This window comes from Canis aureus, chromosome 21, assembly GCF_053574225.1.
Source record: "Canis aureus isolate CA01 chromosome 21, VMU_Caureus_v.1.0, whole genome shotgun sequence".
Taxonomy (NCBI): Eukaryota; Metazoa; Chordata; class Mammalia; order Carnivora; family Canidae; genus Canis; species Canis aureus.
The window spans coordinates 13,644,220-13,672,154 of NC_135631.1; the positions used below are offsets into that span (position 1 = coordinate 13,644,220).

The window sequence follows — 27,935 nt, forward strand, 5'->3', positions numbered from 1 at the left end:
GTCAGGACACACGCCGGAAGTGCCTTCGCCGCCATCTTGCTGAAGGAGGGGCAGGGATGGTGGGAGCTGGAGGGACCTGGGAGGGGATGCGTGTGGGAGGCCCGCGAGGCGGCCGCGGCGGAGGAGCGTGGGAGTGTGGCGCGGGCTCGCGGGGCGGAAGGCGCTGGAGACCTCGTCTTGGTAAAGAGAGCCCCGAACTCGGGTGGGCCTCGGCCACGGAGACCCTGTAACGAGGTGGCGCCTGCTGCGGGCCGGACAGTGGCTGGGAGCGCGAGCGCCCCCTCGGGCCGGGGTGCCGCCGGGCCTCAGCCCAGAGCCAGAACGGCTGCCGAATTGGGGCGAGGGTTGGGAAGTGCAGGGCGCCCTTCTCCACGCCCCTGCCTTCTGGTGGAATTTGAGCCTTGGCCCCTGGCTCCGTTCCCCGGAGAAGCCCTGTTTGGTGCAGGGCACAGCGTGTCAACAGTTCTTTGGACTCCCTGTGCCCTTTGGGGTTGGTCCCAGTGCAGCCTGCCGCTCGTGCATTTGAGCAGAGCTCCAGGACACCTCTCACCTCTCTCCCAGTCCTTTCCCTTCCCTTCCATCCGTCCACTTGCGACTTTGGGGTGTCCTGGAAACGTATCACGCCTCCTCCGAAAGGAAAGTGTTGCACAGTACATTCAGACTTTGCAAAACCAAAGCAGTGAATCCGTGGGGGAGGAATTTCAGACCGGTGGGGGGATATATACAGGGATAAGGGGAAGGTGCATAGCTTAAAAGTGGGAGAAGATGGAGTTTCCATAGAATCAGAGACGCCCTGGGCCTTGGCTGTTAGGATCCAAATGCAGCCAATTTGGCCTCATGGCTTTGTGACTGAGCTCGGAGTGCCTCGCAGCTCCAGAGTCACGGGCCTTTGGGATGCTTTGATGCAGATCTGCCCACTGGAAGCAAAACTACCTCGGATGGTTGGAGAAATGAAAACCTGATCAGAACGATATGGGAGAAAACCGGGTCAGTATTTTGCCCTACAACACCAGATGCGATTATTTACATACACATTCCAAGGTTGTTAGGAAAAGAACGAATAGAAATTGAGAGCTGAAGGATGGGTAGGCAAATAGTTTCTTAATCTTACTTACTCACAAGCACCTTTAATGAATCAAATGAAAATTTGCCCCCATGTCCCAGAAAACTGTCCACACACACACAAATGGAATTTTGCATGTAATCTCAAGAGGCTGGTGAAGAACGTCAGTAGTTTTCATAAGTCAGCATCTCTGAATCCCGGATCTAACCTAGTCCCCTTACTTTAAAGGATTAGGAAACAAGCCCAGAACGAGGAACTTGTCCAGGGTCACAGAGTTTAGGATAAGGGATTAAAACTCAATATTTTCTGATTCCCAGTCAAGTAGTCTTCATAATGGACTATTTCTTGCTGGCTCCTCAAACTGCATTGCTAAACCATGTATCTGGTGGCCCCCAGATACCTTCAATAAAAGAGATTATTTAAAAAGGAAACCTTTTCACGTTGGTGGGGTTGATTGGAGCATGGCTTATTGGCAAAATTCTGCGTCTTAGTGGGAGTTCTTGAATGTTTGTTTTAATATATCCCTTACTCTTCTTGCAATGTAGCCAGACCTTTCTGATTTCAGAATAAATCTTGGGCTCACTAAATTTTGGCAAGTAGAACAAATTCATCTCTTGCTTTTCTTCCCACTTGCTAAAGTATGTTTGAATCCTTTGTGCCTGCAAGTATCCTGTGTAGGAGGGATTGATGGAGCAGATATTTCATTTCTGTAGTGAAAAACAAATCCAGGAAGCGTGAAGATTATACCACAAGTATGTGGTAGAACCAAGAGGTAAGCCATGGCTTCTTGGCTCCCAGTTTCTGCATATTTTTCTACCAGGTGATTCTGTAGTCTCCATACCTTGGTTCCTAACTACAGACACAAAAAACTAGGCATGTAGATGGATAGGTAGATAGATACAGGGGCCTACCCCAGGCTGAATAAATCAGAATCTCTGAAAATGAGGCCAGGTTTGGAAACCACTGTTGCACTCTGTGTTGTCAGAAGCAAACCTAAATCCAGGTGAGTTAACCTTTTTTTTGTTTTGTTTTTTGTTTTTCCTTTTGGGGAGGCAATTTTTTGTAATGGAGTGAAGTGTTTTTTTTGTTCGTGTGATTTTGAATTTGAGCTTTTGAGTGAGTCAGCTCTACCTGTATTCAAACTTGATATTTGCCCACTTGCTAGTAATTATCTCCTGGAGTTACTATATATGAGGATAAATAACACATGCAAAGATAAACATTTGTGGAGGTAAATGTTACTTTTCTCCTTTCTGCTTTGTATATCATCTCTGAACTCAAGCCTGGGAAGCAGAAATTCCTGAGTTCTCTATTTTGTGATTGGGAGGTTGGGCACAAGTTGTTTGAGTGCCCTGCAAGATGACCCCCACACTCTGCATCTTTCCAGAATGGTGAAGGAGGGAGCAAAAATCCATTTCCCTAGTCTGTCCCTCCTTGTAGCCTGCTTCATGGGAATTTGAGTACTTTCAGGGGAATTATCGAGTAGTACATATGACTGTGAACTGGTGAATGCTCCTGTATTTTTGCTTCAAGTTTCCCTTTGCTGCAAGGAAAGCTTCTGGAGGTTCTAGGGATCCCAAATACGACCTGGAAGATCCCTGAAGGTGCTAAGATCCCCGAGGGGCCAAAGAAACATAGGAAAGGCCCTGTAGCACTAGGGGGCTTTGCACCTAACACCTGTGGGCTAATGGAACCATTCTGTGGGGGTGGATCTGGCAAAGCGAGACATGTGACCCCAGCTGCTGATCATCTGACTACTTGCTCGGGTTTGGGGGAGAAGTCCCAGTGGTTGGTCTGCAGAAACTGTGGAGATGGTGCCAGCAGGTTTTAGGCTTCTGTTTTCCTCTCCCTTTCCCTTTTCACAGTGGGGGAGGCTCCTGAACCCTGTAACCTGAAAGGGTAGCTCTGGCAGTAAGGCACTGGTCATGCTTCCTCCTGTACTTGAGATAAAGCAAGCTAACCCCCTGGCCTGGAGGAGATGGCGCCCTGACCTGCTTATTGAGCAGCTGGCACTAGCCTGGGTCAAGAGGGCTCCAGATGGGCTGGTGTGTGTGGTCTCGGGTCCTGGGCTGCAGAGAGGCTAAGATATCAGGAGAGGGAGCTACAGATCAGGAGTAGATGAAACAGGCGTTTCCCAGCTCCTAGAAGGTAGGTCATCAAGCCCCAGACTAACATTCCATCCCACATTCCTTATAACCAAATGTTGCAGTGACATCTCTGACTATACTTCTATGCTGATGCTTCTGGGGGTGGAGAAAGGTGGAGGAGGGAACTGGATGGATGATGTGAGTGCTGGGACAGAGTGGTTGCAGTTTCCCAGAGGTTGGAGTCCCTGATGTCTACTTTCCCAGGACAGCTGGGACCTTGTGAAAATCAGGAAAGGGACACATGGAGGAAGAATGAAGAGCCTTGTGCTCATGACTCAGAGATGCTCAGACAAGGGTGGTGGCCTTATGAGGGGATGACCTTGTGATAAGAGGGAACAAGAGCTAAAGCTGGAGGCAGAACTTTGAGATGGGGGGTGTCAGAGGGGCTTTTCTGAAATGTGAAAGTGAATACATGGGCAGATTTTGCAATATCATGCAGCCTGCTGTCTTCTCCAGTCTCTGCTCTCCAACCCCCACCCCACCCCATGCTTCCTCCCCATCTTTCACCACGTTCGTTTTCTGTTTCTGCTTTCCCCGTCCTTCTCCATCCTGTTCCTCCACAGCCTCTGTCCACTCCCTTTTCCCTCTCTTCCCTGGTGCCCTGTTCATCTGTTTCAATCCCTCTGGCTGCCTGCCCTGGCCTTCTGTCCTTCTGTCCTCTGATGTGGGGCCCATGGGAACTGGAGTTCACAGCAAAACAGGAAGAGCCTGTGAGCAGGAAACTGGGAGCAGGGCAGGGGGTGAACAACCAGCAGTAACCTCAGCTCCTCGCCTCCCACATCTGGACTGAAGCATCCCCAGGGCTCTCTGTCCCTCCCACTGCAGCCCTGGCTTCTTCCATCTTGGTGCTTCACTGGTCCAGCAGACCTGAGAGGCAACCGGACAAGAGTATTCCTGGACTCTGATACAGGAGAAAGAGCACAGGGACTAGAGTGAGGACATCTGGATTCTGACCCCAGTTTGGTCACTAGCTCTGTGTGGTCTTGGAAAAGGCTATCCCATGAGCTCAGTGCACTCTGTAAAATGGTGCTCCTGTTACTTACCCTCCCTCCCTCTTGGGGCTGCTTTAAGGACCAAAGGAGATAGCGAGGGATTTGCATGTGGAAACAAGCCCTGGAAGGTTAATAGTGTACAGATTCAAGATGATGGGAAGACCTATAGTTGAAAATATTGGAGGTGAAAACAGCTACCCTCGAACACTTACTATGTGCCACACCTTGTGCTATGTGCATTTACTTGTGACAACCTTATGTGGCAAAAATAATTATCATCCCTTATTTTAAAGATAGGGAATCAGATTCAGAGACATTATGTAACTTATCAGGATCACACAGCTACTAAGAGAAGCAAAGGGAGGATTTGAATCCAAAATCTGAGCGCAGAGCTCAGGTGCTAAATCAACAAGATGAGATGGATCTGACTAGAGTTAACAAGTGTGGAAGAGGATCATTCTTTTTCTTGTTTACCTATTCATTTAACAAACAGGAACATAGTACCCACTCTGTTGCCTGCTCTGTGCTAGGCCCTGTTCTGTGAGCTACAGGGGAGATAAAATCAATAAAACATGGTATCTACCTTCGGGGATGGATCTCCCATTCTAGGTAGCAAGGCAGGATAGCTATGGCTCTAGTCTCAGCAGATGCTGGATAGAACCTACCATCACTGCCGATGGAACCATTCCCAGTTGTGAGAACCTGCATACATGTTCCCGGGTCCACCGTGGACTGGCATCTGGGTCACCTGCCATCTCTGCCCCTACCCCCATCACAGGCCTGCCACTGCTCTTCACCTGGCTACTTCACATCTCGGTGGCCCCCTGCAGGGTACCAACACTCAGACACCCTGGGAGGATAAGCACCTGCTTCTCCACCCCTGGAGTTCTACCAGTGTGGCCGAGGCCTGGGGTGAGTGGGGAGAGCCTTTTGGCCTCATCCCAGAAGCAGAGGAGGAGGAGGGAGGCTGGGAAAGCAGGCTGGGGCTCGGTGTCGCAATTCTGGGCAGTGCCGGGACCTTTGCTCTAAGAGGTGTCTATGGAGGGGAGGGAACACCGACTCTGAATGCTGCCGGGATTGGGGTAGGGGTGCCTGGTAGGTAGTCCTTCTGTAAGAGCAGCTAAGAGCCACCGGGGTGAGGAGAGGAAGGGGAGAGACGTGGAACTGGGCTGGTCTACAGGGAAATGTGACTGTCATGGTTGGGGGCAGGGGGGCAGGGGTGAGGCTGGGCTGAGGGGGCGGGCAGGCTGGGGAGGAGTCACCATGGTGGGGAAGCTGCCTCCTGGGTGTGGGGGACGGCGGCCAGGGCTCTGGTCAGTTGTCTCCGGTCTGCCTAGCAGGAAGGAGAAGTGGCCCGACCCCTTGGCAGTCCCTCCCCTCAGCCTTTCCCCACAGTACTTCCCTGGGGCTCCCGTCCCTCACTTGCTCAGCTCCGACTCTGCCAGCGTGAGGCCTCCAGACCAGGGATTGCACCATCCTCCCCTCCCAGCAAGGGGGCTCCAGAGACTGCACCAGCCAGGAAGTCTGGTGGCTTGGGGATTCGGTGGGTCCACTCCTCAGCACTGGCCTGGGGCTCTGTGTGAGTCTGGAGTGGGAGGGGGTCACCCTGTAGAACTTAGGGGTCTCTGGGGAGAAGCGAAGGACGATGATGGTGATGGCAGCCCAGGCAGCAATAGGATAATAATTCCCGAGGGGTTCTGGGGGAAGGGGTCCTGGCTGTGGGATGGAGTGACTCCTAGAGGCAGGAGGTTTGTGCTGGGGCCCTGGAAAGTGACAGCACTGAGGGCGTCTGACAAGCAGTGAGTTTCACTGGGCGAGTGAGCCTCAATCCCATGCCCTAGTCCTGGCCAATTTTGGCTGTCCCCCGTCCTGGAGTGAGGGGAAGGGCTCTGAGAGAAGCTGGGCAGACATGCCCAAACCCTCTGTGATAGCCTGGAAGGGCCCCTGGGGAGAAAAGGCAGCAAGGTGGCCAACAGCTAAGACTTTGATGTCAGAGACCAGAATTGGAATCTTGGCTCTACCATTGCCTAACTGTGTGGCAATAGGCAATTTACTTAATCTCTCTCTTTTTTTTAAGATTTCATTTATTTATTTATGAAAGACACAGAGAGAGAGAGGCAGAGACACAGGCAGAGAGAGAAGCAGGTTCCATGCAGGAGTCTGATGTGGGACTAGATCCCAGGACTCCAGGATTGTGCCCTGGGCGGAAGGCAGACGCTCAACCGTTGAGCCACCCAGGTGTCCCTACTTAATCTCTTTAAACCTCAGTTTCCTCATCTATAAAATGGGCATAAGAATAGCCATGACATCCTAGGCATATCTAGGGGAAGGCATAGAAAGCTTTAGCACAGGCTGCTGGATACATACACAGCAAGTGAATGTTAGCGGGTGTATTAGTACTCATAGGATTGGGTAGAGAAGGTTGCTGAGGCGAGAAAGGAGCCCAGTTCTGAAGACTGTAACGTGGGTCATTCCTGCAGGACAGCCTCCTTGGTAATGTCCAGGGCTCCAGGAAGAGATGTCTTTGTGGCTGGAGGCCCCTGTGCCTGACGCTTCTCCTGGTAAGCCACTTCACTCCAGCCCTCTCTGCATTCAGGGCCCAGGTCCTCTCCTCCCTCAGGAATCAGCCTCCTGCCATCCCCTGGAGGGCAGCCCAGAGTTGATTTTGGTATTGCTTGCCTCCTGCCCGGACTGCCTGTCCGTGGGTCTGGTGCCGGTCCTTCTCAGCGTGGGCTTGCTGCTGGGGAGAGTTGGCATGTCTAGTGCTTACCAGCACTGGCTTTGAAGAGCGCTGAGCTCTGCAGTGGACGCACGCCAGCCCCTCAAGGGGACGAGAGTTAACATCCTGAGATGCAGGGGGACTACAAGTGACCAGCCCAAGAGCCCTACAAACCCCAGGGTCCTGAAGCCTGCGCCAGCATTTTGCTGCCCTCTAGGGGTAGAGATAAGTTTCCAGTTTCCCAGAAGAACGTGGAGGAAGGGGATGGGAGGGACCTGAGACCCCCTTGTGCCTCTCTTTTGGGGGGCCCAGACTCGGCAGCGGAGCTGTGGGAGCCCGACACACAGGATGCCAGCAGCCAGGCGCTGGGAGGCAACGACTGCATCCTTGGGGAGGAAGCCGGCACTCCCCAATCTGCTGGGGGCTCTCTGGGGGCAGGGCTGCAGGCAGCAGAGCCCACTGTCCTGCTCCCCGGAGTGGATACCCCTCCAGAATCTGCAGGTGAGGAGCTGTTGGATTCGGAGGCGGTAGGGGCCCCCTGGATCTGCGAGGGGTACCTTGGGGCTATTTACCCCTATAAGATCATGGTTAAGTCCAAAGGCTTCGGGTTCTATTAGACCCGACTGATCCAAGTGTGAATTTTGTCTCCACTTTGGGCCTTTCTGAGCCCGTTTCCTTATTTGTGAAATGGAAATAGTAAATAGTACGTGTCTGCTAACGGTTGTGAGGTCGATGCACATAAAGGGCTTGAGCAGGACCTAGGATGTATAGCACTTGGCACCTGAGACCTACTTTCTCATAACGGACAAGACAGCCTACTGTGAAGGGAACAAAGGTCACTGGGCGCTCCGGGCCATGGCCATCTGGGCACCGAGCTTTTTCCTTGGAGAAGAACATTAATAGGCTCTCCCCTGTACCCAGAGCTCCGTCCACAGAAGCGGAAAAAGGGGCCAGCCCCCAAAATGCTGGGGAACGAGCTGTGCAGTGTGTGTGGGGACAAGGCCTCTGGCTTCCACTACAATGTGCTGAGCTGCGAGGGCTGCAAGGGATTCTTCCGCCGCAGCGTCATCAAAGGGGCGCACTACGTCTGCCACAGTGGGGGCCACTGCCCCATGGACACCTACATGCGTCGCAAGTGCCAGGAGTGCCGCCTTCGAAAATGCCGCCAGGCTGGCATGCGGGAGGAGTGTGAGTGTCTGGGGATGGGAGTGGGGGGAAGAGGCTGATGGGCAAGGGGTGCCAGGGTGTGAGGCCAGAGAGGCAGCTGAGCCTGCAGGGCCTAAGTATGGATTAGTATCTCTTCCTTGCCTTTACCCAATGCTCTCGGCTTTTCTGGAGCCTCAGACCACCCCTCTGCCCCATCCTGGCTGCTCATTTCCCCTCCTCATGTCACACGACCGTGTCCTTAGGCGTCTTGTCAGAAGAGCAGATCCGCCTGAAGAAACTGAAGCGGCAAGAAGAGGAACAGGCTCAGGCCACATCCATGCCCCCCAGGGTGTCCTCACCTCCCCAAGTCCTGCCCCAGCTCAGCCCAGAGCAACGGGGCATGATTGAGAAGCTGGTGGCTGCCCAGCAACAGTGTAACAGGCGCTCTTTTTCTGACCGGCTTCGGGTCACGGTAACCAGGGGAACTGGGGAAAGGGGGCTGTGCCCAGAGCACTGGTTGGCTCCTTGATATCTGACTCAGTGTAGTTCATTTTTTCCATCCTTGCCCTTCTGGGTAGCCTTGGCCCATGGCACCAGATCCCCAGAGCCGGGAGGCCCGTCAGCAGCGCTTTGCCCACTTCACCGAGCTGGCCATCGTCTCTGTGCAGGAGATCGTTGATTTTGCCAAACAGCTGCCTGGCTTCCTGCAGCTCAGCCGGGAGGACCAAATCGCCCTGCTGAAGACTTCTGCGATCGAGGTGGCTGGCGAGGCCAAGGGGTGAAGGGAGAACCAAAGCGGGACTGTCTCTGGCAGGGGCTTCCAGACAGCTGGGTGGGGAGCGCAGGTGCCCCATGCCAAGACCGGCCTTCCGAGCCCCTGTTTGAGGTCTGCTGCTTGTGTGCAGGTAATGCTTCTGGAGACATCTCGGAGGTACAACCCTGGGAGTGAGAGTATCACGTTCCTCAAGGATTTCAGTTATAACCGGGAAGACTTTGCCAAAGCAGGTAAGGACCAAGATCAAAAATGGCTTGGGCGGGGTGGAAAGACACTTCTTGTCATCGGGCTCATAGTGACTACAGAGACACAGGCCCAGGCTTTGGGTGGCTGTACGGGAAGGCTCCACTTGTTTTTCCAAGATAGAAAGTCAGAGTGGTGTTAGGCCTCTCTCAGCTGATCCAAATAGACTTCTGTTCTCTGTTGCATTTGCCCAGTGGTCTTCACACACAGTGTTTCAAGGAGCCTGGCCTGTGGGTGGGGGCTTCCATAGACGTGTCACCTTAGAGGAGGATCAGTGACACAGGAATGTCCTTCATGCTCTCTAGCCAAACGAGAAACCATTTCTTTTTTAAGATTTCATTTATTTATTCATGAGAGACACAGAAAGGCAGAGACATAGGCAGAGGGAGAAGCAGGCTCCTCTCAGGGAACTTGATGTGGGATTTGATCCTAAGACCCTGGGATCACGACCTGAGCCAAAGACAGATGCTCAACCTCTGAGCCACCCAGGTGTCCCAAGAAACTCCATTTAATATTGTGCTTCTGCATAATGTTTTGCTTGAAGAAAAGATTTCACAGCTAGGAAAAAAAAGAGCTTGAAAAGCACTGCACTGAGCCTTTTAGTATCTACTGATGGACTTGGTTGTGCTTTTTGAGGATCTTGGGGACTGATTTTCCCCCCTACTCTTTTTCAGTTGCTTTTTCTGATAAGTTGTGGAACAGAAGCTGAAACATGGCAATTGTAGGGCAGTTTTCGGATAAGAGTGAACACTCCCATCCCCGTGCTGCACCTGGAGTGTTTTCTCCAAGAATTAGTTCCCAGGACTTCTCTTTGCTCCTTGCTTGCAGGCTAAGCAGTGTTGGTTTCCTCATATTCAGTTGCTGGTAATGTTTGTGTTATAGGGGGGCAGTGGTGGGAAAGAATGGAATGCTCACAGGGTTTTGGAGGGACTAGAACTTCAGCTCAGCAGGAGACTGAGTAGTTTATTTATTTATTTTTTTAAAGAGCTTGTCACTTTTTTTTTTTAAATCTTTTTTTTTAACATTTTTATTTATTTATGATAGTCACAGAGAGAGAGAGAGGCAGAGACACAGGCAGAGGGAGAAGCAGGCTCCATGCACCGAGAGCCCGACGTGGGATTCGATCCCGGGTCTCCAGGATCGCGCCCTGGGCCAAAGGCAGGCGCCAAACCGCTGCGCCACCCAGGGATCCCGAGACTGAGTAGTTTAACACATGAGTGAGTGGGTCTGTAAAATAGGGCTTATGCTGTGTCTCCATTCTCAGGGTTGGCAGGTCCTGGTTTCCAGGGCAGAACTTATAAAGTCCTCTCTTTTTTCTGGCGACACAGACCAGCTCATGTGCCTCTTGTTCCCACACAGGCCATCCAGTGAGCTTTCTAGAAAGGCCTCCTTAAACAACAGGGCATGGCCGAGGTCTATTGGCATCTCTTGCCTTCTGTAGTGCCAGGTGTGCCCCTGAATTGTGTAGGCACCTAATGGGGCAACTTGAGGACTTTTTCCAGCTTTAAAACCCAGCCTTGCTTCCTTTATCTGCCTGTTCCCCAAATGCTGCTTCCCCAGCCCTTCCAAAGCATGGTCTCCTCCTCATCCTTCCTAACATCCTCCTTTCTAAACCCTTTGCCATTCTCATGTGAAGAGTGTTCCTTCAGCACTTGCAGAATTGTGCCATCTGAATCTGCACCTATTTATAGATTCATTTATATAAGCAGTTTCGAACCATCATGTTTGGCTTTTTTAAAAAAAGATTTTATTTATTTGACAGCAAGAGAGCACAAGCAGGGGGAGCAGCAGGCTCCCCACTGAACAAGGAGCCCAAGGTGGGGCTCCATCCCAGGACCCTGGGATCATGACCCGAGCGGAAGGCAGACACTTGACTGAGCCACCCAGGTGCCCCTCATGTTTGCCTTTCATTTCTTTTTTGTCAGTGAGGTCTTGGGTAGGAGGAGCAGGGGCTCTCTTTTGTCAGATCTCCGTCCTTCTGTACATCCACTACCATATGCTGCATGCAGTGGACAGCTAAAGATGTGCACGCACAGTGCTGGAGGTGTCCATTCAGCAAGCGTGAGCAGACCTGGCAGGGTACACAGCACAACTCCAGAACCTATTCATCCTCTCTGTACAAAGGGGCCGTTCACAATTTGAGGTTTAACACCTCACCAAGAAAGGCTTTATAAAATGGCGCTTGTCCATTAAATGTCTCAACACACACTTGATAAACATCAGGGTGAAAGTGCAGGAAGTGACTAATCAAGAAGCCTCAAATGGAAAAGTTAGCAGATGGTTGCTAAAAGAAATCAGAAAGCCTGGGGGACAGGGAGGGGTGGGGAGACTTTGTGATGGCAGAAGTGTGCTCTAGATGTTATGACTTTAGGTCATGGTGTGTTGGACTTCACTCTCAGCAAAAAGACTGGTTCTATTTTTTAAGTTTTATTATTTATTTAACAAACGCTTATATAGGAGTTACCATTCTAAGGACCCATTATGAGGTTGGTGCTGTTATTATCTTCCATTTTACAGATGGAAAAACCAAGGCCCAGAGAGTTTAGATAACTTATGTAAGGTCACACAGCCTAATAAATGGCCAAGCCAGGGCTCAAACCCAGGCAGTCCGATGCCACAGTCCATGCCCTCAACCACATTGCTGTGTTCCTGCTGGGACGTGAAACATGAGGCATATCTCTAGTATTCAAATAAGGCCAATTGCCAGTGAAAAAGTTTTCTTTGAAAACAAAAACAAGAGTTTTTCTATTTCTAGTAATGTGGGGCCCCGGAGAATTGCAGTAATAGCAGGTATTATCATTTAACTCAGTACCTCCTTGTGTGCCAAACACAGCACTATACATGCTTTGCATGCTTTGTGATTTAACCGTCACAACAGTCTTAGAAGTTCAGATATTCCCATCTCACAGATGAGGCTTAGAAAAGAAACTTGCCTAATGTTACCCAGCAGAGCCCTGGAGACTTCTTAGTTCCTAATAGTTCCCATAAGTTAAGGAGTTGGAGGAGAGAAGGAAGTTCCTGCTGCTGGTGCTGCACGCCCCACTCCCTTCTTCCTCCCCAGGGCTGCAGGTGGAGTTCATCAACCCCATCTTCGAGTTCTCCAGAGCTATGAATGAGCTGCAACTCAATGATGCCGAGTTTGCTTTGCTCATTGCCATCAGCATCTTCTCTGCAGGTGCGATGAGGGGCAGAAGGGAAAAGGAGCAAGAGACTTGCATCAAGTGGGGCTGCAGGCCCCATAGGGCAGGAATTGTGGGAGTGGGAGCCCTCCATTGTTGTGCTACCTGGGAGAGGGTGGGGCATGTCCCTATTTGGGGGGTGTGATTTGGGGTGTGGCACTGAGACCCTGGCCACACCTGCTCCTGACCTCTGTTGGTGACCTATAGATCGGCCCAATGTGCAGGACCAGCTCCAGGTAGAAAGGCTGCAACACACTTATGTGGAGGCCCTGCATGCCTATGTCTCCATCCACCACCCCCACGTGAGTCTCCCCAAGTCGCCTCCTGTTCTCCTCCCCACAGGCTCATCCCCAGACACCCCTACTTCCCCTTCAAGTATCCTTCCCTGACTACATTTTGCACAGCTAGTTCTCTACCCATCCCACAATTCCCCTATCCTTGCCCCCCTTCCCTGGGGAGAGACAGACACTATACTTGTCTCTCTCCTTCCCTCAGGACCGACTGATGTTCCCACGGATGCTAATGAAACTGGTGAGCCTCCGGACACTGAGCAGTGTCCATTCAGAGCAAGTGTTTGCACTGCGCCTGCAGGACAAAAAGCTTCCCCCGCTGCTCTCTGAGATCTGGGATGTGCACGAATGACTGCTCTTCCCCCCCATATCTTCTGTTTTCTGAGGCACCTGCCTGCTTCCTAGAGGTGAAGCAGATGGAGAAGGGCAAACATTCCTGGGAGCTGGGCAAAGGAGATCCTCATTGTGGCATTAAAGGAGAGTCAAAGGGTTGGGAGTCTGTGGCTGCTGGGCTGTGAGGGTCCTGCCAACACTGTGCTCTATTTGAAGACTGTACTGAACCCAACCAAGTGAATGGATCTGGGGGCCACTTTGCACAAGGTTTTCCAGGGCCCTGCCCGTCCTGCCTCCACCGCTTCCTGTTTTCCCCACAGGGCCCCAAGAGAAATTCTCCACTGTCATTCTGCGGCTCAGCCATAAATGCCTCGGGGCTGCCTCACTGATAGGTCTGGCGCCGTGTGTACAGAAAGACCACAAGGAAGACAGAATGAGAGAAACTATTTCTGGACCCTGCGGGTGGGGGCATGGCCATTGGGGTGGAAACCGTCCTTTAGGGTCCACCTCCAGACGCTTAAGAGGGAGACAAACCACAGTAACAGCCTTGGCAGTGAGAGGGGACCTCCTTCAACTAAGCCCGCCCTACTGCGGTTTAGATGCCCCCTTCCCCTTTAATGATCCAGGTGGGATAGGGTTCTCTTTCTCAGGGGGGAAGGGGGGTGAATTTTCAGCACAAACACCCCAGCCATGCATGCACCTGTTTTCGTGCGCGCTCTCGTAATGCCTCGGGTTTTCCGTTGGTACCTTAAAAAAAAAAAAAAAAAAAAGGGAGGGCCAACAGTCAGTCCTGTAGGGCCCCAGGCCCTGAGGACCGCGAAGGAAAGTGCCTTGAGGCCAGGGGAGGGTTGGGGCTGTCAGAGGGACTGGACTCCATTTCCCAGCGGGTACCGCGGCACCGTTCACGCCCCCTGCGCTCTGCGCGCTCCCGTGTAGGTGAGCCGGCGGCCACGCCTTCCGGCCTCGGCTCCCACCCCCCCGCCGTCCGTGAGTTGGTAGGCTCCACCTCCGGGCCCGCAGGCTTTGCAGCCCAGGCTGCCGGGCACTTCCAAGCCGCTAGCGGGGGGGTGGGGAGTGGGGGGGGTTGAGGTGTGGGTGACGCTCAGAAAGTCTCAGGAGCAGTTTTATGTTGAGAAGCCGCTTCCACGTTAGTCCACGGTTCGTCGAAAGGGGCTCTCTCACCACGTCAAATTAAAATCCCTTTGTGCAACCTACACAAAAGGTATCCCTTTGGGTCCTCCCCGTGGCACGCTTGGCGCTGGGCCGGCCCAGCGCTCCCCGTCGCCTTCCCACTCCCCCACGGATAGGTGTGTGCGTAGCCGCCTTTCTCCCGAGATTGGCTCCACCCTTCAGCGGACGGCTTGGTGCAGCCCCGTCCCCCCGTGGTGCGTGGTACGGCCCCCGGCCCCCTCAGCCTCCCCCCTCCCTCACGGGCTCCGAGTGGTACGCGCCCCCCGGTGCAGACGCGGAACTGGCGCGCGCGCTCCGAGCGGGCTGGGGCTGGCGCCGGCGAGCTTCCGACGCTCTGCTGCCGGGGCCGTGTGGCTGGGCCTGGCCGGCGCCCCACGGCTCGGGAGGTAGGAAGGTCCGGGCCCTGAAACGGTCTGGGGACGGGGCTCTCCGGGGGAAACGGGCACCAGGGGAAGCCACTTCTGAGGAGGCCCTCAAGGAGTTGGGGGGGCGGGGGTCGCGGAGGGAGGGGGCGGGGCTAGGACTGAGGGCGCTCGGGGCTGCCGAGGGGGTGCGCGCCGGCGCCCCGGGCTCTGCTCTGCTCGCCGCGGCGGGCCTCGATTCCTGCCGGGGTGGCCGGGGCGCGGGTTCGGGGCGGGGGCGGGGCGAACTGTCCAGCAGGTGAGGGGGCGGGCGGGGCTGTCTTGCCGGAGGACCGAGCCGGGATAAGCACCTGGCGCGCGCTCGTGTGCACGCACACCCTATATTTGATCACGATTCGGAGACCATGTTTGGTCTTTTCGAAAAAGAAAAAAAAATTTTTTTTTTGGTGTTTCAAAACTGGAGTCGAGACACTGTTTAATCTTTCCTGCAGCTGCTTGCCTCCTCATCCTCGTGCATCTTTCAGTTCCACCTCTTCCTGTCCCCCCCCCCCTTCTCCAACCCTGCCTATTGCCTGCCTGCCTTATTGCTCTCTTTCTCCCCCAATGCTGACTAGTCTGTGCTGATGCGCTTGCAAGGTCACTGCCTGGGTAGGAGAGGCGAGAGCCTCCTGTTGTGCTCACGTCAGCAAAGATGTCATATCGCTCTCCGGTTCCTGTGGTTTTACTATGACATCCTGCCCCACACGAGGGACTAGTCCAAAGCGTTGATTATCGTGGCCATTCGTAGGCTGAAAATTCAGAGAACTTAAAAGAGCTATGGATTCTAAATCAGCGTCTGGATGGTGAAGTAGGACTTCAGCAGATAGGTATGCGTTTTCAGCGTGACGCCTTTGGAATATAGGAGCTGAGAACCAGGGACCCCCCCCACCCCCATTAGTAAAAACATGGTTGAGGCAAAAGGCAGAGTCTGAGGCTGGGTTGATACGAAAACAGGATGTGAGTTATAGGTGATATCAGAGTCTTTATGAAAAAGGGAGAGAATGGGGAGAAAAGCCTTGGTTATCTCTGCAATCTGAATAACCAGAGGCAGTAACTGTTGATGAGAGATGAAGTGTGGCTAAAATTCTTTTCTATCACTAGTGCTGAAATAGTCACAAGATCTCAGGGGCCTTGTGATTCTAGAGGGAGATGAACATGGTAGAGCATGATAATGACTTGAGTTTTATCAACTGATTCTCAGTGGCAGGGCCGTTCTCCCACCAAGGCTAGAGGCCTGATGCCCTAAGATGTTAGTAGAAGATGCTTTAGCTGTGATCTTTGAGATTTTGGCCGGAAAGGGCTCTTGATTTTCAGTGTAAACATAGATTTCAAGGCTTAGCCTTGAGCTGTGGCCTTGTAAATTCAGTTTTACTTTAGGATACATTGGCTCTCACCCTAAGCATTTTCCATATAATTATAGGAAGAATTATGCTTTTTACCCATGTCCCGTTTGATTTCTCTATTTCCCTCCCCTTCTTACTCTGCTTGGGAGGAGCAGAGATCAACTTTATAACAGTGCCCACCTTCTGCAGTTTGCTCATGACTCCGTGGCACTGCAGAGAACCAAAGGACTTTTTGGATGGTGGTGATACCTAGAAATGAGTATATGGCATGCATAGAAACTTGGTTATTGGTTGCATGGAAAGAAGATATTTTCTCTCTCAAAATTCAGAACTAGAACAAAGTACAAACTAAAAATCGTTTGGAGAGAAGATAGCCTCATAGTTAGCAGGCGCTGTCAGTGGAAGAGGTGTCTCTAGATTCAAGGAGAATGAATTGTTATGGGCCCTGGCCGACTCTGGAGTAGCAGCTGCTAGCACTGTGCGGTCACCAAGCAGGGGAGGGGCTGTGCCTATGCTATAAATAGTTCTGGGAGCCAGAGTCGCTATGGAGACAATACCGAATCCTATTACCTGCAGGTCCTCTATTGGGAGCAAGAGAAGGGAGGGAGCAGTATTTTGAGGATTTGAGAGTATTGCAGAGCAGTCTATTTATTATTAAGTAGGGAAGAAAAAAGATAGAACTTCTCATTATCTAAATCAAATAGGACCTTAAGCATACAGGGATTGTGCATGTCTGGGTATGGGAGTACACGCAGCAGCCGAGAAGGGAGTGGCGTGTGTGTGTTTGTGTATGTAGGGTTATGGTAATATTCGTGGTAGTATAGCGAAGGAGGTCTTAGTGTGGCCGTGTGTGGAGCACAGAGGTAGAATCCTTATGCACTGAAGATAGCCTTGTAGTGGAGTGAAACATTTTATTTAGAGAAGTGTATGGAGACCCAACAGGTCATAAATTATAATTAAGACCATGTAAGCTTTTCCTAATTTTTGGACTGTGGTTCAGAAATTCCTGTCAGTGCCTCTCCCTGCCCTTGCAGAAATTCTGTTATTTATGCATCTAATTCTTAATTTGTACAAGACGTACAAGGATCAAGTCTCATTTCTGTGTACTGTATTACTGATTCCAACTGTAGGGCTAGAATAGAGGACAAAGACTATGATTCAGCACCAAGGGCAGAGCTAGTAGCGCTAGCCAGTGGGCCCCTTTCTTGCTTGAAGAGGGAAGAAAAATGGTTTAGAAGAAGCAGTTGGGGCATAGATATTCTTCATCTGAGAGTGCTCAGGGTAGAGTAGCCTGCTGTTGTTATCATCTGAATGCACAGAGCATACAGTTTTTATGGTAGTTTCACATGAAGCTGAATGCAGAATGTTGGAACAGAAAGTAATTAGGTTTTCATGTAGAGGTAGGAGTACAGATTAGTGCTGATTAGAGTCTGATTTGATCCTGATCCACTCTGGAGCTATCCTAAAAGTGACTTCGTTTTGTTATCATAATGACCGAGTCCAGATTAGACTAACTGGGTGTGTTATTCAGAAAGCACCAGGAGTGAGGCTGGAAGTGGGCTGCTTTGTAGGGATGGGGAGGTGAGCCATTATTTGTTCTAATTCTTGATATTTGACTCTGTGAGTTCATAAGCTTAGACCAAGTGCTAGGCTAGGAAAAGTGTCATGTTCTCCCATCTTTAGCACTAAAATGGAAGAGACCTTCTGACCTATGACCCTGGCTGGAATGAAGCTGAGAGGGATGCATCCCTTAGGCACAGCGGTGGATTTTATCAGTACTTTTTTTCCTATTGGACTTGAATTTTTAGATAACATCAGAATTCCTCCTGGGAACAGTGACTCCTTGTGTGGTGCCTTGAAGTTTCTCTGAGATGAACTGATGAATTGGAGCCATGGTGCAGAAGAAGAAGTTCTGTCCTCGGTTACTTGACTATCTCGTGATCGTAGGGGCCAGGTAACCAAGAAGAGACTGATTTTTATCTTGTCATTTGGGATGACCACAACATGTGTGATTATTTCTCTTCCCGATACCCACATTGTTTTGCATAACTCATTTGTCCCCTGTTATTTTTCCTTGATGGGAACATTGGTGCTAGTAGTGAAAACAGCAGTCAGGTGGATTGAGAGTATTGGCCAGAGGAACAGAGACAGAATGAAATTGGTCTTTTTTTTTTTTTTTGAAATTGGTCTTATATAGCATCTTTGTGTTCTTGGGCAAATGTACTTTGTATACCTCAGTTTCCTTAATTTTTAAAAAAAAGTATGCTGTGCTCTTTCTCTACCTGCATATGCTCTGTTGGTAATTCATTAGCTGATATACCTTTAAAAGTGCTAATCATCTTAAAGTGTTAGTAATAATTCCATTGTTGTAATTTCCCTTGCATTTCAAGATAGGTATCTTCACGACAGCACAGACCTCATTTAGCCTACCAGCTAAATGTGGCAAGCAGCACCCATATTTTCCAAGGTCCTGCAGTTAGGTTACTTTATTCAAAATAGTATTTTAAGCTCTATTTCTGGACTGTGGTTAAAATTTGGAACGGCATCCTATCCCTTCAGGCTGCTGAATTTCTCTTTATGTTCTTCAGGCACCCAAGCAGTGATAGTGTGGCCCAGACTCCTGAATTATTACGGCGCTATCCACTGGAGGACCACGCTGAGTTTCCCCTGCCCCCAGATGTAGTGTTCTTCTGCCAACCAGAGGGCTGTCTGAGTGTGCGGCAGCGGCGCATGAGCCTGCGGGATGATACTTCTTTTGTCTTCACCCTCACTGACAAGGACACTGGAGTCACTCGTTATGGCATCTGTGTTAACTTCTACCGCTCCTTCCAGAAGCGTATGCCTAAGGACAAGGGGGATGGGGGGGCAGGGTCCCGTGGGAAGGAAGGACCCCGTGCTACTTGTGCCCCAGAAGAGATTGGCACTGAGAGCTCAGAGAGTGGCTTGTCCCTGCAGCCTCCCAGTGCTGACTCTGCCCCCCCTAATGTGACTCAGTCTCCTCGGGGCAAACCCCGGGCCAAGACGGGAAGCCGCTCCCGCAATAGTACTCTGACATCCTTGTGCGTGCTCAGCCACTATCCCTTCTTCTCCACCTTCCGAGAATGTCTGTACACCCTCAAACGTCTGGTGGATTGCTGCAGTGAGCGGCTGCTGGGCAAGAAACTAGGCATCCCTCGAGGTATACAAAGGTATGGTTTGCCACTGACACTTAGAAGAGAGGGAAGCAGTGAATGATGAGGTATTAATTGGTCTGTGAAGGGCAGGAAATTTCTTCTAAAGCCCGAGGTCCTTCATCTAGCTAGAATGAAGTGTTGTCTTAGATCTTGATGTATGTTTAAGAATAAACTTTTGTTTTAAAAAAAAAAAATCAATCATTAAAAAAATAACCCGAGGTCCTTCATATACCTTTTATTTATTTATTTATTTAAGATTTTATTTATTCATGAGACACAGAGAGAGAGAGAGAGAAAGAGAGGCAGAGACAGAGGCAGAGGGAGAAGGAGGCTCCATGCAGGGAGCCCGATGTGGGACTTGATCCCGGGACTCCAGGATCTGCCCTGGGCCAAAGGCAGGCGCTAAACCGCTGAGCTGCCCGGGCTGCCCCATATACCTATTTAAACACAGTATATTAGTGCTTCCTAAGGGAAATACTGGGGAATTAGACTTCCTAACACAGGACTGTTTGGAGCTCGATGTCTTATGCAGGCAGGACAATAAGTACTGCTATGTATACATTTTAACAGTGGTTCTCACTCTTGTACATACCCTCTGATCCTAGCCAAGCCCAGAGAGTGGGCATTTCCAGTTGTCATCATTTTTACTGTAAGGTTACACTGTGTTGCAGCGGGGTGTCAGCTCCTGGTGCTTACGTGTCTGTTTCCTGCTGTGTGCTCCTCAGGGACACTATGTGGCGCATCTTTACTGGATCATTGCTAGTGGAGGAGAAGTCAAGTGCCCTTCTTCATGACCTTCGAGAGATCGAGGCCTGGATCTATCGATTGCTACGCTCCCCAGTGCCTGTCTCTGGGCAGAAGCGAGTGGACATTGAGGTCCTACCCCAGGAGCTCCAACAAGCTCTGACCTTTGCTCTTCCAGACCCTTCTCGATTCACCCTAGTGGATTTCCCACTGCACCTTCCCTTGGAACTTCTGGGTGTGGATGCCTGTCTCCAGGTGCTAACCTGCATCCTGTTAGAGCACAAGGTGAGAGAGCCAGCTCTCTAGACCTTTAAGGACAGGGACTATGTCTTTTTCATATGTTTGTCTCTAGGAGATAACATACACCAGGTACTCCGTTGGTGTGGGTTGAATTAAGGTACAATCAATGGAATGTATTCAGAGGGTTGTCCACTCAGTCGAATTATCCTTAACCAGACTTACTTAATGCTTTGGAAATATCAGTAGTTCTGTTCCAATGAGTGGTCCTGGAACTGGGGGACCAAGGACCAGGAAGGTAAGGCATGGGGCAGAGATAATTGTGGAAACTGTGCTCGTGGAGCCCTAGGCATGGTGAAATGGAAATGAAATTATATAGCATTGGAAAAAGAAAGAAAGAGAGAAAGAGAGAGAAAGAAAGAAAGAAAAAAAAGAAAAGAAAAGAAAAGGAAATTATAGCATTGGAAACTATTTTCTCATAAACCTTATTTATACTGCTGAATGATCCTTCTATGGCTTGTGGCAGGTGGTGCTACAGTCCCGAGACTACAATGCCCTCTCCATGTCTGTGATGGCGTTTGTGGCAATGATCTACCCACTGGAGTATATGTTTCCTGTAATCCCACTGCTGCCCACCTGCATGGCATCGGCAGAACAGGTGAGTTTCAGGCGTTTTCTGGCTTTGTCACCTCTATCTTCCAACTCTGTCCAGCTCTGAGGAAGAACAAACAATACCAAGAAGTTGTAAATCAGTACTCATCTTCAATCCCTTATTTTAACTTACCTGTCGGCAGAACATGACCTCATGTACTGATTTAATGGCAAAACCTATGCTTTTATGGTTTTTACTTACCGAAAGAAATGTTGGGGCACCTGGGTGGCTCAGTTGGTTAAGCATCTGCCTTCAGCTCAGATCATGATCCCAGAGTCCTGGGATGAGACCTGCATCAGGCTCCCTGCTCAGCGAAGAATCTGCTTCTCCCTCTTCCTCTGACCCTCCCCGCTGCTGCTTCTCTCTCTCTCTCTCTCTTTAAGATTTTATTTATTTATTCATAAGAGACACAGAAAGAGAGAGAAGCAGAGACACAGGCAAAGGGAAAAGCAGGCTCCATGCAGGGAGCCTGACGTGGGACTCAATCCCAGGACTCCAGGATTACACCCTGGGCCGAAGGCAGGCGCTAAACTGCTGAGCCACCCAGGGATCCCCCTGCCTCTCTAATCAATAAATGAAAAAAAAAATTTTTTTTTAAATTTTTTAAAATTTATTTATGATGGTCACACACACACAGAGAGAGAGAGAGAGAGAGAGGCAGAGACACAGGTAGAGGGAGAAGCAGGCTCCATGCACCGGGAGCCCGACGTGGGACTCCATCCCGGGTCTCCAGGATCGCGCCCTGGGTCAAAGGCAGGCGCCAAACCGCTGCGCCACCCAGGGATCCCGAAAAATATTTTTTTAAAAAAGTAAATGTTAATAATAATAGGCTACTGGCTACACTATTGCAGGTATTACATAATATGCAGAATATACATTGTTACCTTTCTAAAATTTAGAAAATTGTGAATACTGAAACACACCTACCCTCAAGAGTTTTGGAAAAGAGATTGTAGATCTACATTTCCTTATCTAAAAAAAAATCATGATTCATTAAGTGATCAAAATAGGTTTAGTTTTTGTTTCTTACTCTCTTTTTTCTTTCCACAGCTGCTGTTAGCTCCAACTCCGTACATCATCGGGGTCCCTGCCAGCTTCTTCCTCTACAAACTGGACTTCAAAATGCCTGATGATGTATGGCTGGTGGATCTGGACAGCAATAGGGTGAGGTTCTTGACTGAGGTATTAGAGTCTAGGACAGGATTGTGTGTGTGTATGTGTGTTTTCCTAGATTATTTCCAGGAAGGTCCTCAGTTGGGTGATCTCTCTTGTGTGACTCCTTGAAATCATTTTTTTACATGCTTAGCTTTTATATTATTGGCTTATGAGACCCTTGGTTAGGACTCAGAGGATTTAGTTTTGCCAGGATGAAGCTGTATCTGGAGCAGCATGTGTTGTAGGACCACTACACCTAGGGTGTAGATCACCTAATGGTTTTCCTGGGGTATGGTTTCTGGTAAGTGGCTTTCAGTGAAGATTTAAAATGTGTATTAGTAGTCTGTGATGTGAATACATTCAGACTTCGCCAGGAACCCTTATGTGTGTTCATTGTAAAACTGTAAGAAAAAACACAGTCCTGTTAATATGTAGAGATAGTCACCAGCAACATTGAGGTATATTTCTTTCTATATGTATGTGTGCATATCTTATACGTATGTGTATATATATATATATATGTATAAGTAAAATATATTTTCACATACGTGAAATATTCAGTATATAACTTCCTATTTCTGTTACTTACCCTTATGTAAGAAGAATTCCAGAACAGTTAAGTCTAAGATCATGCCTTTTATCTTTTTCCTGGTACAGGTGATTGCCCCCACCAATGCAGAAGTGCTACCAATCCTGCCAGAACCGGAATCATTGGAGCTGAAAAAGCATTTGAAGCAGGTGGGTGAAGAATGAAGAAAGGGAAGGGAGCAGTAGCCACTCTAGGACAGCTATCCTTTCAGACTCCAAGGGGAATAGAATTTCTTAGCTAAGAAGTATGTCCCATTTCTGGGTGTCAGAATGAATCTCAAAAAGGGCTTTTAGATTTTTTTTTTAAGATTGATTTATTTTGAGAGAGAGTATGTGCAAGGGAGAGGAAGACGGAGAATGCGGAGTCCAACATGGGGCTTGATTCCACCACCCTGAGATCATGACCTGAGCTGAAACCGAGAGTCGGACACTCAACTGACTGAGCCACACAGGCACCCCTCATGTCTACCATTCTTTATGGCCGTATAGCGTTCTCTCGGTCTTATCAGGAAGGAGCTAGTCATTTGGATAATCTGGTTCCTTTTATATTTCCCTCTTGAATTGATCTTTAGGTCCCTGTAGAATGCTTTCTTTAAAAATTCCTCTCTTTGAGTAATCCTTTAAATACATTTTTCATTGATCAATTTTCTTCCTCTTCTGCATGCTGAACACAGTACCTGAAGGTAAAATATGACAAGACTCCATTCATTTGCCCTTTTGTGTATGTTATTTGGGACTCCCAGTAGATGCCTCCGTTTTTCTTTTTAGGAATCCTTGTTCTCACTTGAAGGGTCTTCAGGAATCTCTGTATTGTCTTAGTTGCTCAGCAGTACCTCTAGTTACCTGTTTGGGTTTAAATGGGTCATTCTGTAGCATCCCTCTCCCTCTCACTTGCTTCATCCCTGCTGATGTAATAAGGTGTCTTGTTACTGCAGAGACTTGAGGATTGCAAGTTGAGGAAGTTCTCTGCATTCCTTTGCTGTGTTTTCATTCTTGATGATTGCTTTAGTATGATTAATGAGATGGAAAGGTTGATATGTAGAATTGTACTTTAAATGTTTATAGGAGTTAAGATCCTTGGGCTCATTAATCCTGTATTCTTACCCCTGCTACTTAAAGTGTGGTCCATGGACCAGCAGTATTATTGCCTGCAGTTGTTAAAAGTGCAGAATCACCTCAGATATATTAAACCAGAATCTGCATTTTAATAACATTCCCAGGTGACTCCTGGGCTCATTAATATTTAAGAAGCACTACTGATCTAGACCAGTGGTTTTCAAATTGCCCCATGGAGCCTCTTAGTGGCTGATTTAGGCTGGGAACACGGAGCCTGTGGAGTTCTGGGTTCTTTATGTCCTTCAGAGAAACTTTACGTGTTTCAGTTGTTTATATTTTTTGTATAGATTTTAACTGAAGAACAACATTTCATGGCTAACATAAATTTGAAAACTATTGCCCTGGGCTCCAGATTTGATCAAGTTGCCTTGAGCCAGGTTGGCTTAAACTGAAGGCTACATAATTCAGATTATCTTCTAAAGGTTAAAGTATTTAGATTCTTATTTCAAACACTCTTTCCTAGGAGATGAGATTGGCTAGCTGCCCAGGAATCTGTGTTCCATAGGGGATTTCTTGTTTTTCCACAGGCCCTTGCCAGCATGAGTCTCAACACCCAGCCCATCCTCAATCTGGAGAAATTCCATGAAGGCCAAGAGATCCCCCTTCTCTTGGGTAGGCCTTCTAACGACTTGCAGTCCACACCTTCCACTGAATTCAACCCACTCATCTATGGCAATGATGTAGATTCTGTGGATGTTGCAACCAGGTATGACCAAGTTGACTAGATAATCACGAGCTCTTAAACTGGGTTCTGCTCTGTTGGTAGTTATATTTGCCACCTTAGTAAACGCAAAGAGAAGAACTAGTTCCTCATACTCCCAGGCCTTTTAGACCTTGGGTAAAGAAAGAGATTGTTGATTGTTTAAGATCCCTCTCCCTTAGATGTTGGAAGCCTGTGAAGTGATGGCTTGGGGAGGTGATCATAGCAATCCTTACAGTGCGAGGTGTGGGACTCGGATTATCTCACCATCCCCTTCTTCCCCAGAGTGGCCATGGTCCGTTTCTTCAACTCCCCCAACGTGCTGCAGGGCTTTCAGATGCACACACGTACCCTGCGTCTCTTCCCGCGGCCTGTGGTAGCTTTTCAAGCTGGCTCCTTTCTAGCCTCACGTCCCCGGCAGACTCCTTTTGCTGAGAAACTGGCCAGGACACAGGCTGTGGAGTACTTTGGAGAATGGATCCTTAACCCCACCAACTATGCCTTCCAGCGAATTCACAACAGTGAGTCCATCTGCCCTCTGCTCTGCCCCATCTTCTGCCCTTGTCCCCTGATGGCTCTTCCCTTTGCTGTTTCCTTTTCTCATCTGCGACCTGCTCCTTCCATTCCTATTTTGCTCTAGACTTTTTCCTGTCTTTCTTTTATGTTTTGCTTGTTTGTTTGTTTTTTTCTCCTTGTTGGTAACTCCATTCTTTTTTTCTCTTTGGGTAGACATGTTTGATCCAGCCCTGATTGGTGACAAGCCAAAGTGGTATGCTCATCAGCTGCAGCCTATCCATTATCGAGTCTATGATAGCAATTCCCAGCTGGCGGAGGCACTGAGTGTGCCACCAGAGCGTGACTCTGACTCTGACCCTACTGATGACAGGTGAGCAGTAGAACCACTTTTTAAGGTAAAGAGGCTCTCACTGTCCCTTATTGAGCATGATGGCAAAGTCTCATAGGACTTAGATGTTAGTCTTTGAAGCCTTGGTTATATTTTGCTTGATTGTTTTGTGTTAACTTTCTTATTTTATCTTGTTCCCTGGCCTTGAGTTAACAGTGCACCTCTATTTTTTTTAGATATATTTATTTATTTGAGAGAGAGAGCATGTCCACGAGCACAGGGAGAGGCAGAGGGAGAGGGAGACAAACAGATGTAGGACTTGATCCCACGATCCTGAAATCATAACCTGAGCTGAAATCAAGAGTTGGGTGCTTAACCGAGCCATGCAGATGGCTTTTTTTTTAAGCTTCTAATTTTAATTCCAGTGAAGTTAACATACAGCGTTATATTAGTTTCAAGTGTACAATACAGTGATTCAGCAATTCTACACATTAGTGCTTACCGTGCTAAATGTACTCTTTAATCCCCTCACCTATTTCACACACACCCCTCCCCCCACCTCCTCGCTGGTCATCATCAGTTTGTTCTATATTGTTAAGAGTTTCTTTCTTGGTTTCTTGGTTTGTATCTTTTTTTTTTTTCCCTTTGGTTGTTTCATTTTTTAAATTCTGCATATGGGTGAGATTGTATGGTATTTGTCTTTATTTATTTTGCTTAGTATTATACTCTGGCTCCATCCGTGTTGCAGATGGCAAAATTACATTCCTTTTTATGGCTAATATTCCTCTGTATGAATGTGTATGAGAGCCCTTCCTTTTGTATTTTTTCCTAATGCTGATAGCTGATTCTTTTCCCTGCTCCTCCTTTCCATTATGTTTTTATTTTTGTTTTTATCTTTATGCTCTTCACTCTGCAGTGGCAGTGATAGTATGGATTATGATGACTCAAGCTCTTCCTACTCCTCCCTTGGTGACTTTGTCAGTGAAATGATGAAATGTGACATCAATGGTGATACTCCCAGTAAGTGTCCTTGGGGGAGATTGGCTGGCAATGGGCAGGGTTTGGGGCTCTGGGACAGTACAGTCTGTACCTTGGATGTTGGCAGATGTGGATCCATTGACACACGCAGCCCTGGGGGATGCCAGTGAAGTGGAGATTGATGAGCTGCAAAACCAGAAGGAATCAGAGGAACCTGGCCCAGACAGTGAGAACTCTCAGGAAAACCTGCCACTGCGCTCCAGCTCCAGCACCACTGCCAGCAGTAGCCCCAGCACTGTCATCCATGGAGCTAATTCTGTACGTGAGGACTTAGAATGGTACATTCTAAGTGAGACCTGATAGTTGGGATATGGGCCATACCTCTATTAGAGAGATGAGGCTGAAGCTGTTAATTTGCCTCTTTCTTCACAATCTTCCTGTCTTCCTTTCTGTAGATCTCCTAGCTTAGAGCCTGGGAGACACAGTTTGACTCCAGAAGGAACTCATTAGGCTTTTTCAGGACTTAGCTAAGATCTGTCTTGCATAGTTTATAGAGACAGAGAACAGAGGTGTCACAGAGTTCTTTTCTCACATGTTCCCTTAGGATAGGAGATGGGAACCTAATAGGCCTGGCGTGGCCCTGCTAAACTGAGAAATAGGAAGGTGTCGCTGGGCACTGGGTAACCAGGTTTTATTTAATGTGGCCTTTAGGAACCTGCCGACTCAACAGAGGTGGACGATAAGGCAGCAGTAGGTGTCTCCAAGCCCCCCCCCACAGTGCCTCCCAGCATTGGCAAGTCGAACGTGGACAGGCGTCAGACAGAAATTGGAGAGGGGTCAGTGCGCCGGCGAACCTATGACAATCCATACTTCGAGCCCCAATATGGCTTTCCCCCTGAGGAGGAGGATGATGAGCAGGGGGAAAGTTACACTCCCCGATTCAGCCAACATGTCAATGGCAATCGGTGAGAGTTTGGGGATTCCTTCGAGATGGGTGACTGAAGGACCTCACTACAGTGGACCCCGGGTGAGGGTTAATCAGAAAGTTGGAGAAGTCTGGATGCTCTGGTTGCCTGCCATCTCAAGGTGGTGTTTTGATCTAGGCATATAGAAGTTGTGGGAAGGGAGCAGTGGCAGCAGTGTAGCATAAGGCCCACATTCCCAAGACTAGGTACCCCTGCCTGGGGCTCATAGGTGCCACTGTGCATTCAAGGGCTCAAAAGATGCTGCGGCCCAACAGCTTGAAACTGGCAAGCGACTCAGACGCAGAGTCAGACTCTCGAGCGAGCTCTCCCACCTCCACCGTCTCCAACACCAGCACCGAGGGCTTCGGGGGCATCATGTCTTTTGCCAGTAAGTGCCTTCAGCTCTCATGCCTTTGTCACATTTTCTCTATAGTAGGCCCTGGCCATGGTGGATGCTTCTTAGAACTTTAAAGGTAGAGATGGATTGGCATTATTATCAAGTCCCAATTCAGTTTGTTTGGGTGATAGTGAATAAGGAATTTTCATGGGAGTTTAGTAAAGGACAGGGACAAAGTAGTCTTTATCCCCAGAGGTTTCAGTCTATCTCAGGTAAGATAGCTGGTCAACTAAAAGGTAGTCATTGTATTTTTTTCTTTCTTTTTTTTTTTTGAGAAGTAGTCATTGTACTAAACATCATATATATATATATATTTTTTATTTTATTTATTTATTCATGAGAGACTCCGAGAGAGAGAGGCAGAGACACAGGCAGAGGGAGAAGCAGGCTCCATGCAGGGAGCCTGATGTGGGACTCGATCTCAGGTCTCCAGGATCATGCCCTGGACCGAAGACAGGTGCCAAACCGCTGAGCCACCCAGGCTGCCCCTAAACATCATATATTTTGTAGAAATATTCTGGTCAAGTTTGATTTGGGTCTGTATCTAATAATACCTTCTTTGCC

General features: G+C 49.1%; 2 protein-coding genes across 64 annotated transcripts in view; both read left to right on the forward strand.

Moving 5' to 3' along the window:
- Positions 1–36: 36 nt before the first annotated feature.
- On the forward strand, positions 37–13,045 carry NR1H3 (nuclear receptor subfamily 1 group H member 3). Of its 14 annotated transcripts, none has more exons than XM_077863198.1 (13): positions 37–180; positions 909–987; positions 4,981–5,114; positions 5,543–5,745; positions 6,683–6,763; positions 7,234–7,422; positions 7,843–8,109; positions 8,331–8,539; positions 8,646–8,825; positions 8,973–9,072; positions 12,147–12,260; positions 12,489–12,566; positions 12,760–13,045. In XM_077863198.1, the coding sequence occupies exons 5-13, from the start codon at positions 6,721–6,723 to the stop codon at positions 12,882–12,884; spliced, it is 1,305 nt and encodes a 434-aa protein (XP_077719324.1). In that variant the 5' UTR covers positions 37–180; positions 909–987; positions 4,981–5,114; positions 5,543–5,745; positions 6,683–6,720; the 3' UTR covers positions 12,885–13,045. The 14 variants fall into 14 exon arrangements, with proteins under 14 accessions (XP_077719324.1, XP_077719320.1, XP_077719321.1 ...); XM_077863194.1 differs by having other exon boundaries at positions 38–180; positions 5,543–5,781; positions 6,688–6,763; positions 12,472–12,566; XM_077863186.1 differs by having other exon boundaries at positions 39–180; positions 5,543–5,781; positions 12,472–12,566.
- Positions 13,046–14,305: 1,260 nt separating this feature from the next.
- MADD (MAP kinase activating death domain) overlaps positions 14,306–27,935 on the forward strand; it is a 41,368-nt gene continuing 27,738 nt past the window's right edge. For 25 of the 50 annotated variants that reach the window (XM_077863146.1, XM_077863147.1, XM_077863122.1 and 22 more), the window contains exons 1-14: positions 14,306–14,464; positions 17,631–17,776; positions 18,411–19,010; positions 19,721–20,024; positions 20,503–20,634; positions 21,679–21,792; positions 22,441–22,521; positions 24,015–24,193; positions 24,473–24,708; positions 24,917–25,073; positions 25,948–26,051; positions 26,137–26,327; positions 26,721–26,845; positions 27,223–27,362. In XM_077863146.1, the coding sequence (XP_077719272.1) occupies positions 17,715–17,776; positions 18,411–19,010; positions 19,721–20,024; positions 20,503–20,634; positions 21,679–21,792; positions 22,441–22,521; positions 24,015–24,193; positions 24,473–24,708; positions 24,917–25,073; positions 25,948–26,051; positions 26,137–26,327; positions 26,721–26,845; positions 27,223–27,362 (2,425 nt within the window). In that variant the 5' untranslated portion in view covers positions 14,306–14,464; positions 17,631–17,714. Of the gene's footprint in view, positions 14,465–17,630; positions 17,777–18,410; positions 19,011–19,720; positions 20,025–20,502; positions 20,635–21,678; positions 21,793–22,440; positions 22,522–24,014; positions 24,194–24,472; positions 24,709–24,916; positions 25,074–25,947; positions 26,052–26,136; positions 26,328–26,720; positions 26,975–27,222; positions 27,363–27,935 lie in introns of all 50 variants that reach the window. The other 25 variants (XM_077863114.1, XM_077863115.1, XM_077863128.1 and 22 more) reach the window with 2 other exon arrangements.

Coding starts and splice junctions, on each gene's coding strand:
- NR1H3 (XM_077863194.1), top strand. CDS start 6,721: ATGTCTTTGTGGCTGGAGGCCCCTGTGCCTGACGCTTCTCCTG. Junction 8,110..8,330: donor GGCTGGCATGCGGGAGGAGT/GTGAGTGTCTGG, acceptor CCGTGTCCTTAG/GCGTCTTGTCAGAAGAGCAG. Junction 9,073..12,146: donor GGAAGACTTTGCCAAAGCAG/GTAAGGACCAAG, acceptor CTTCCTCCCCAG/GGCTGCAGGTGGAGTTCATC.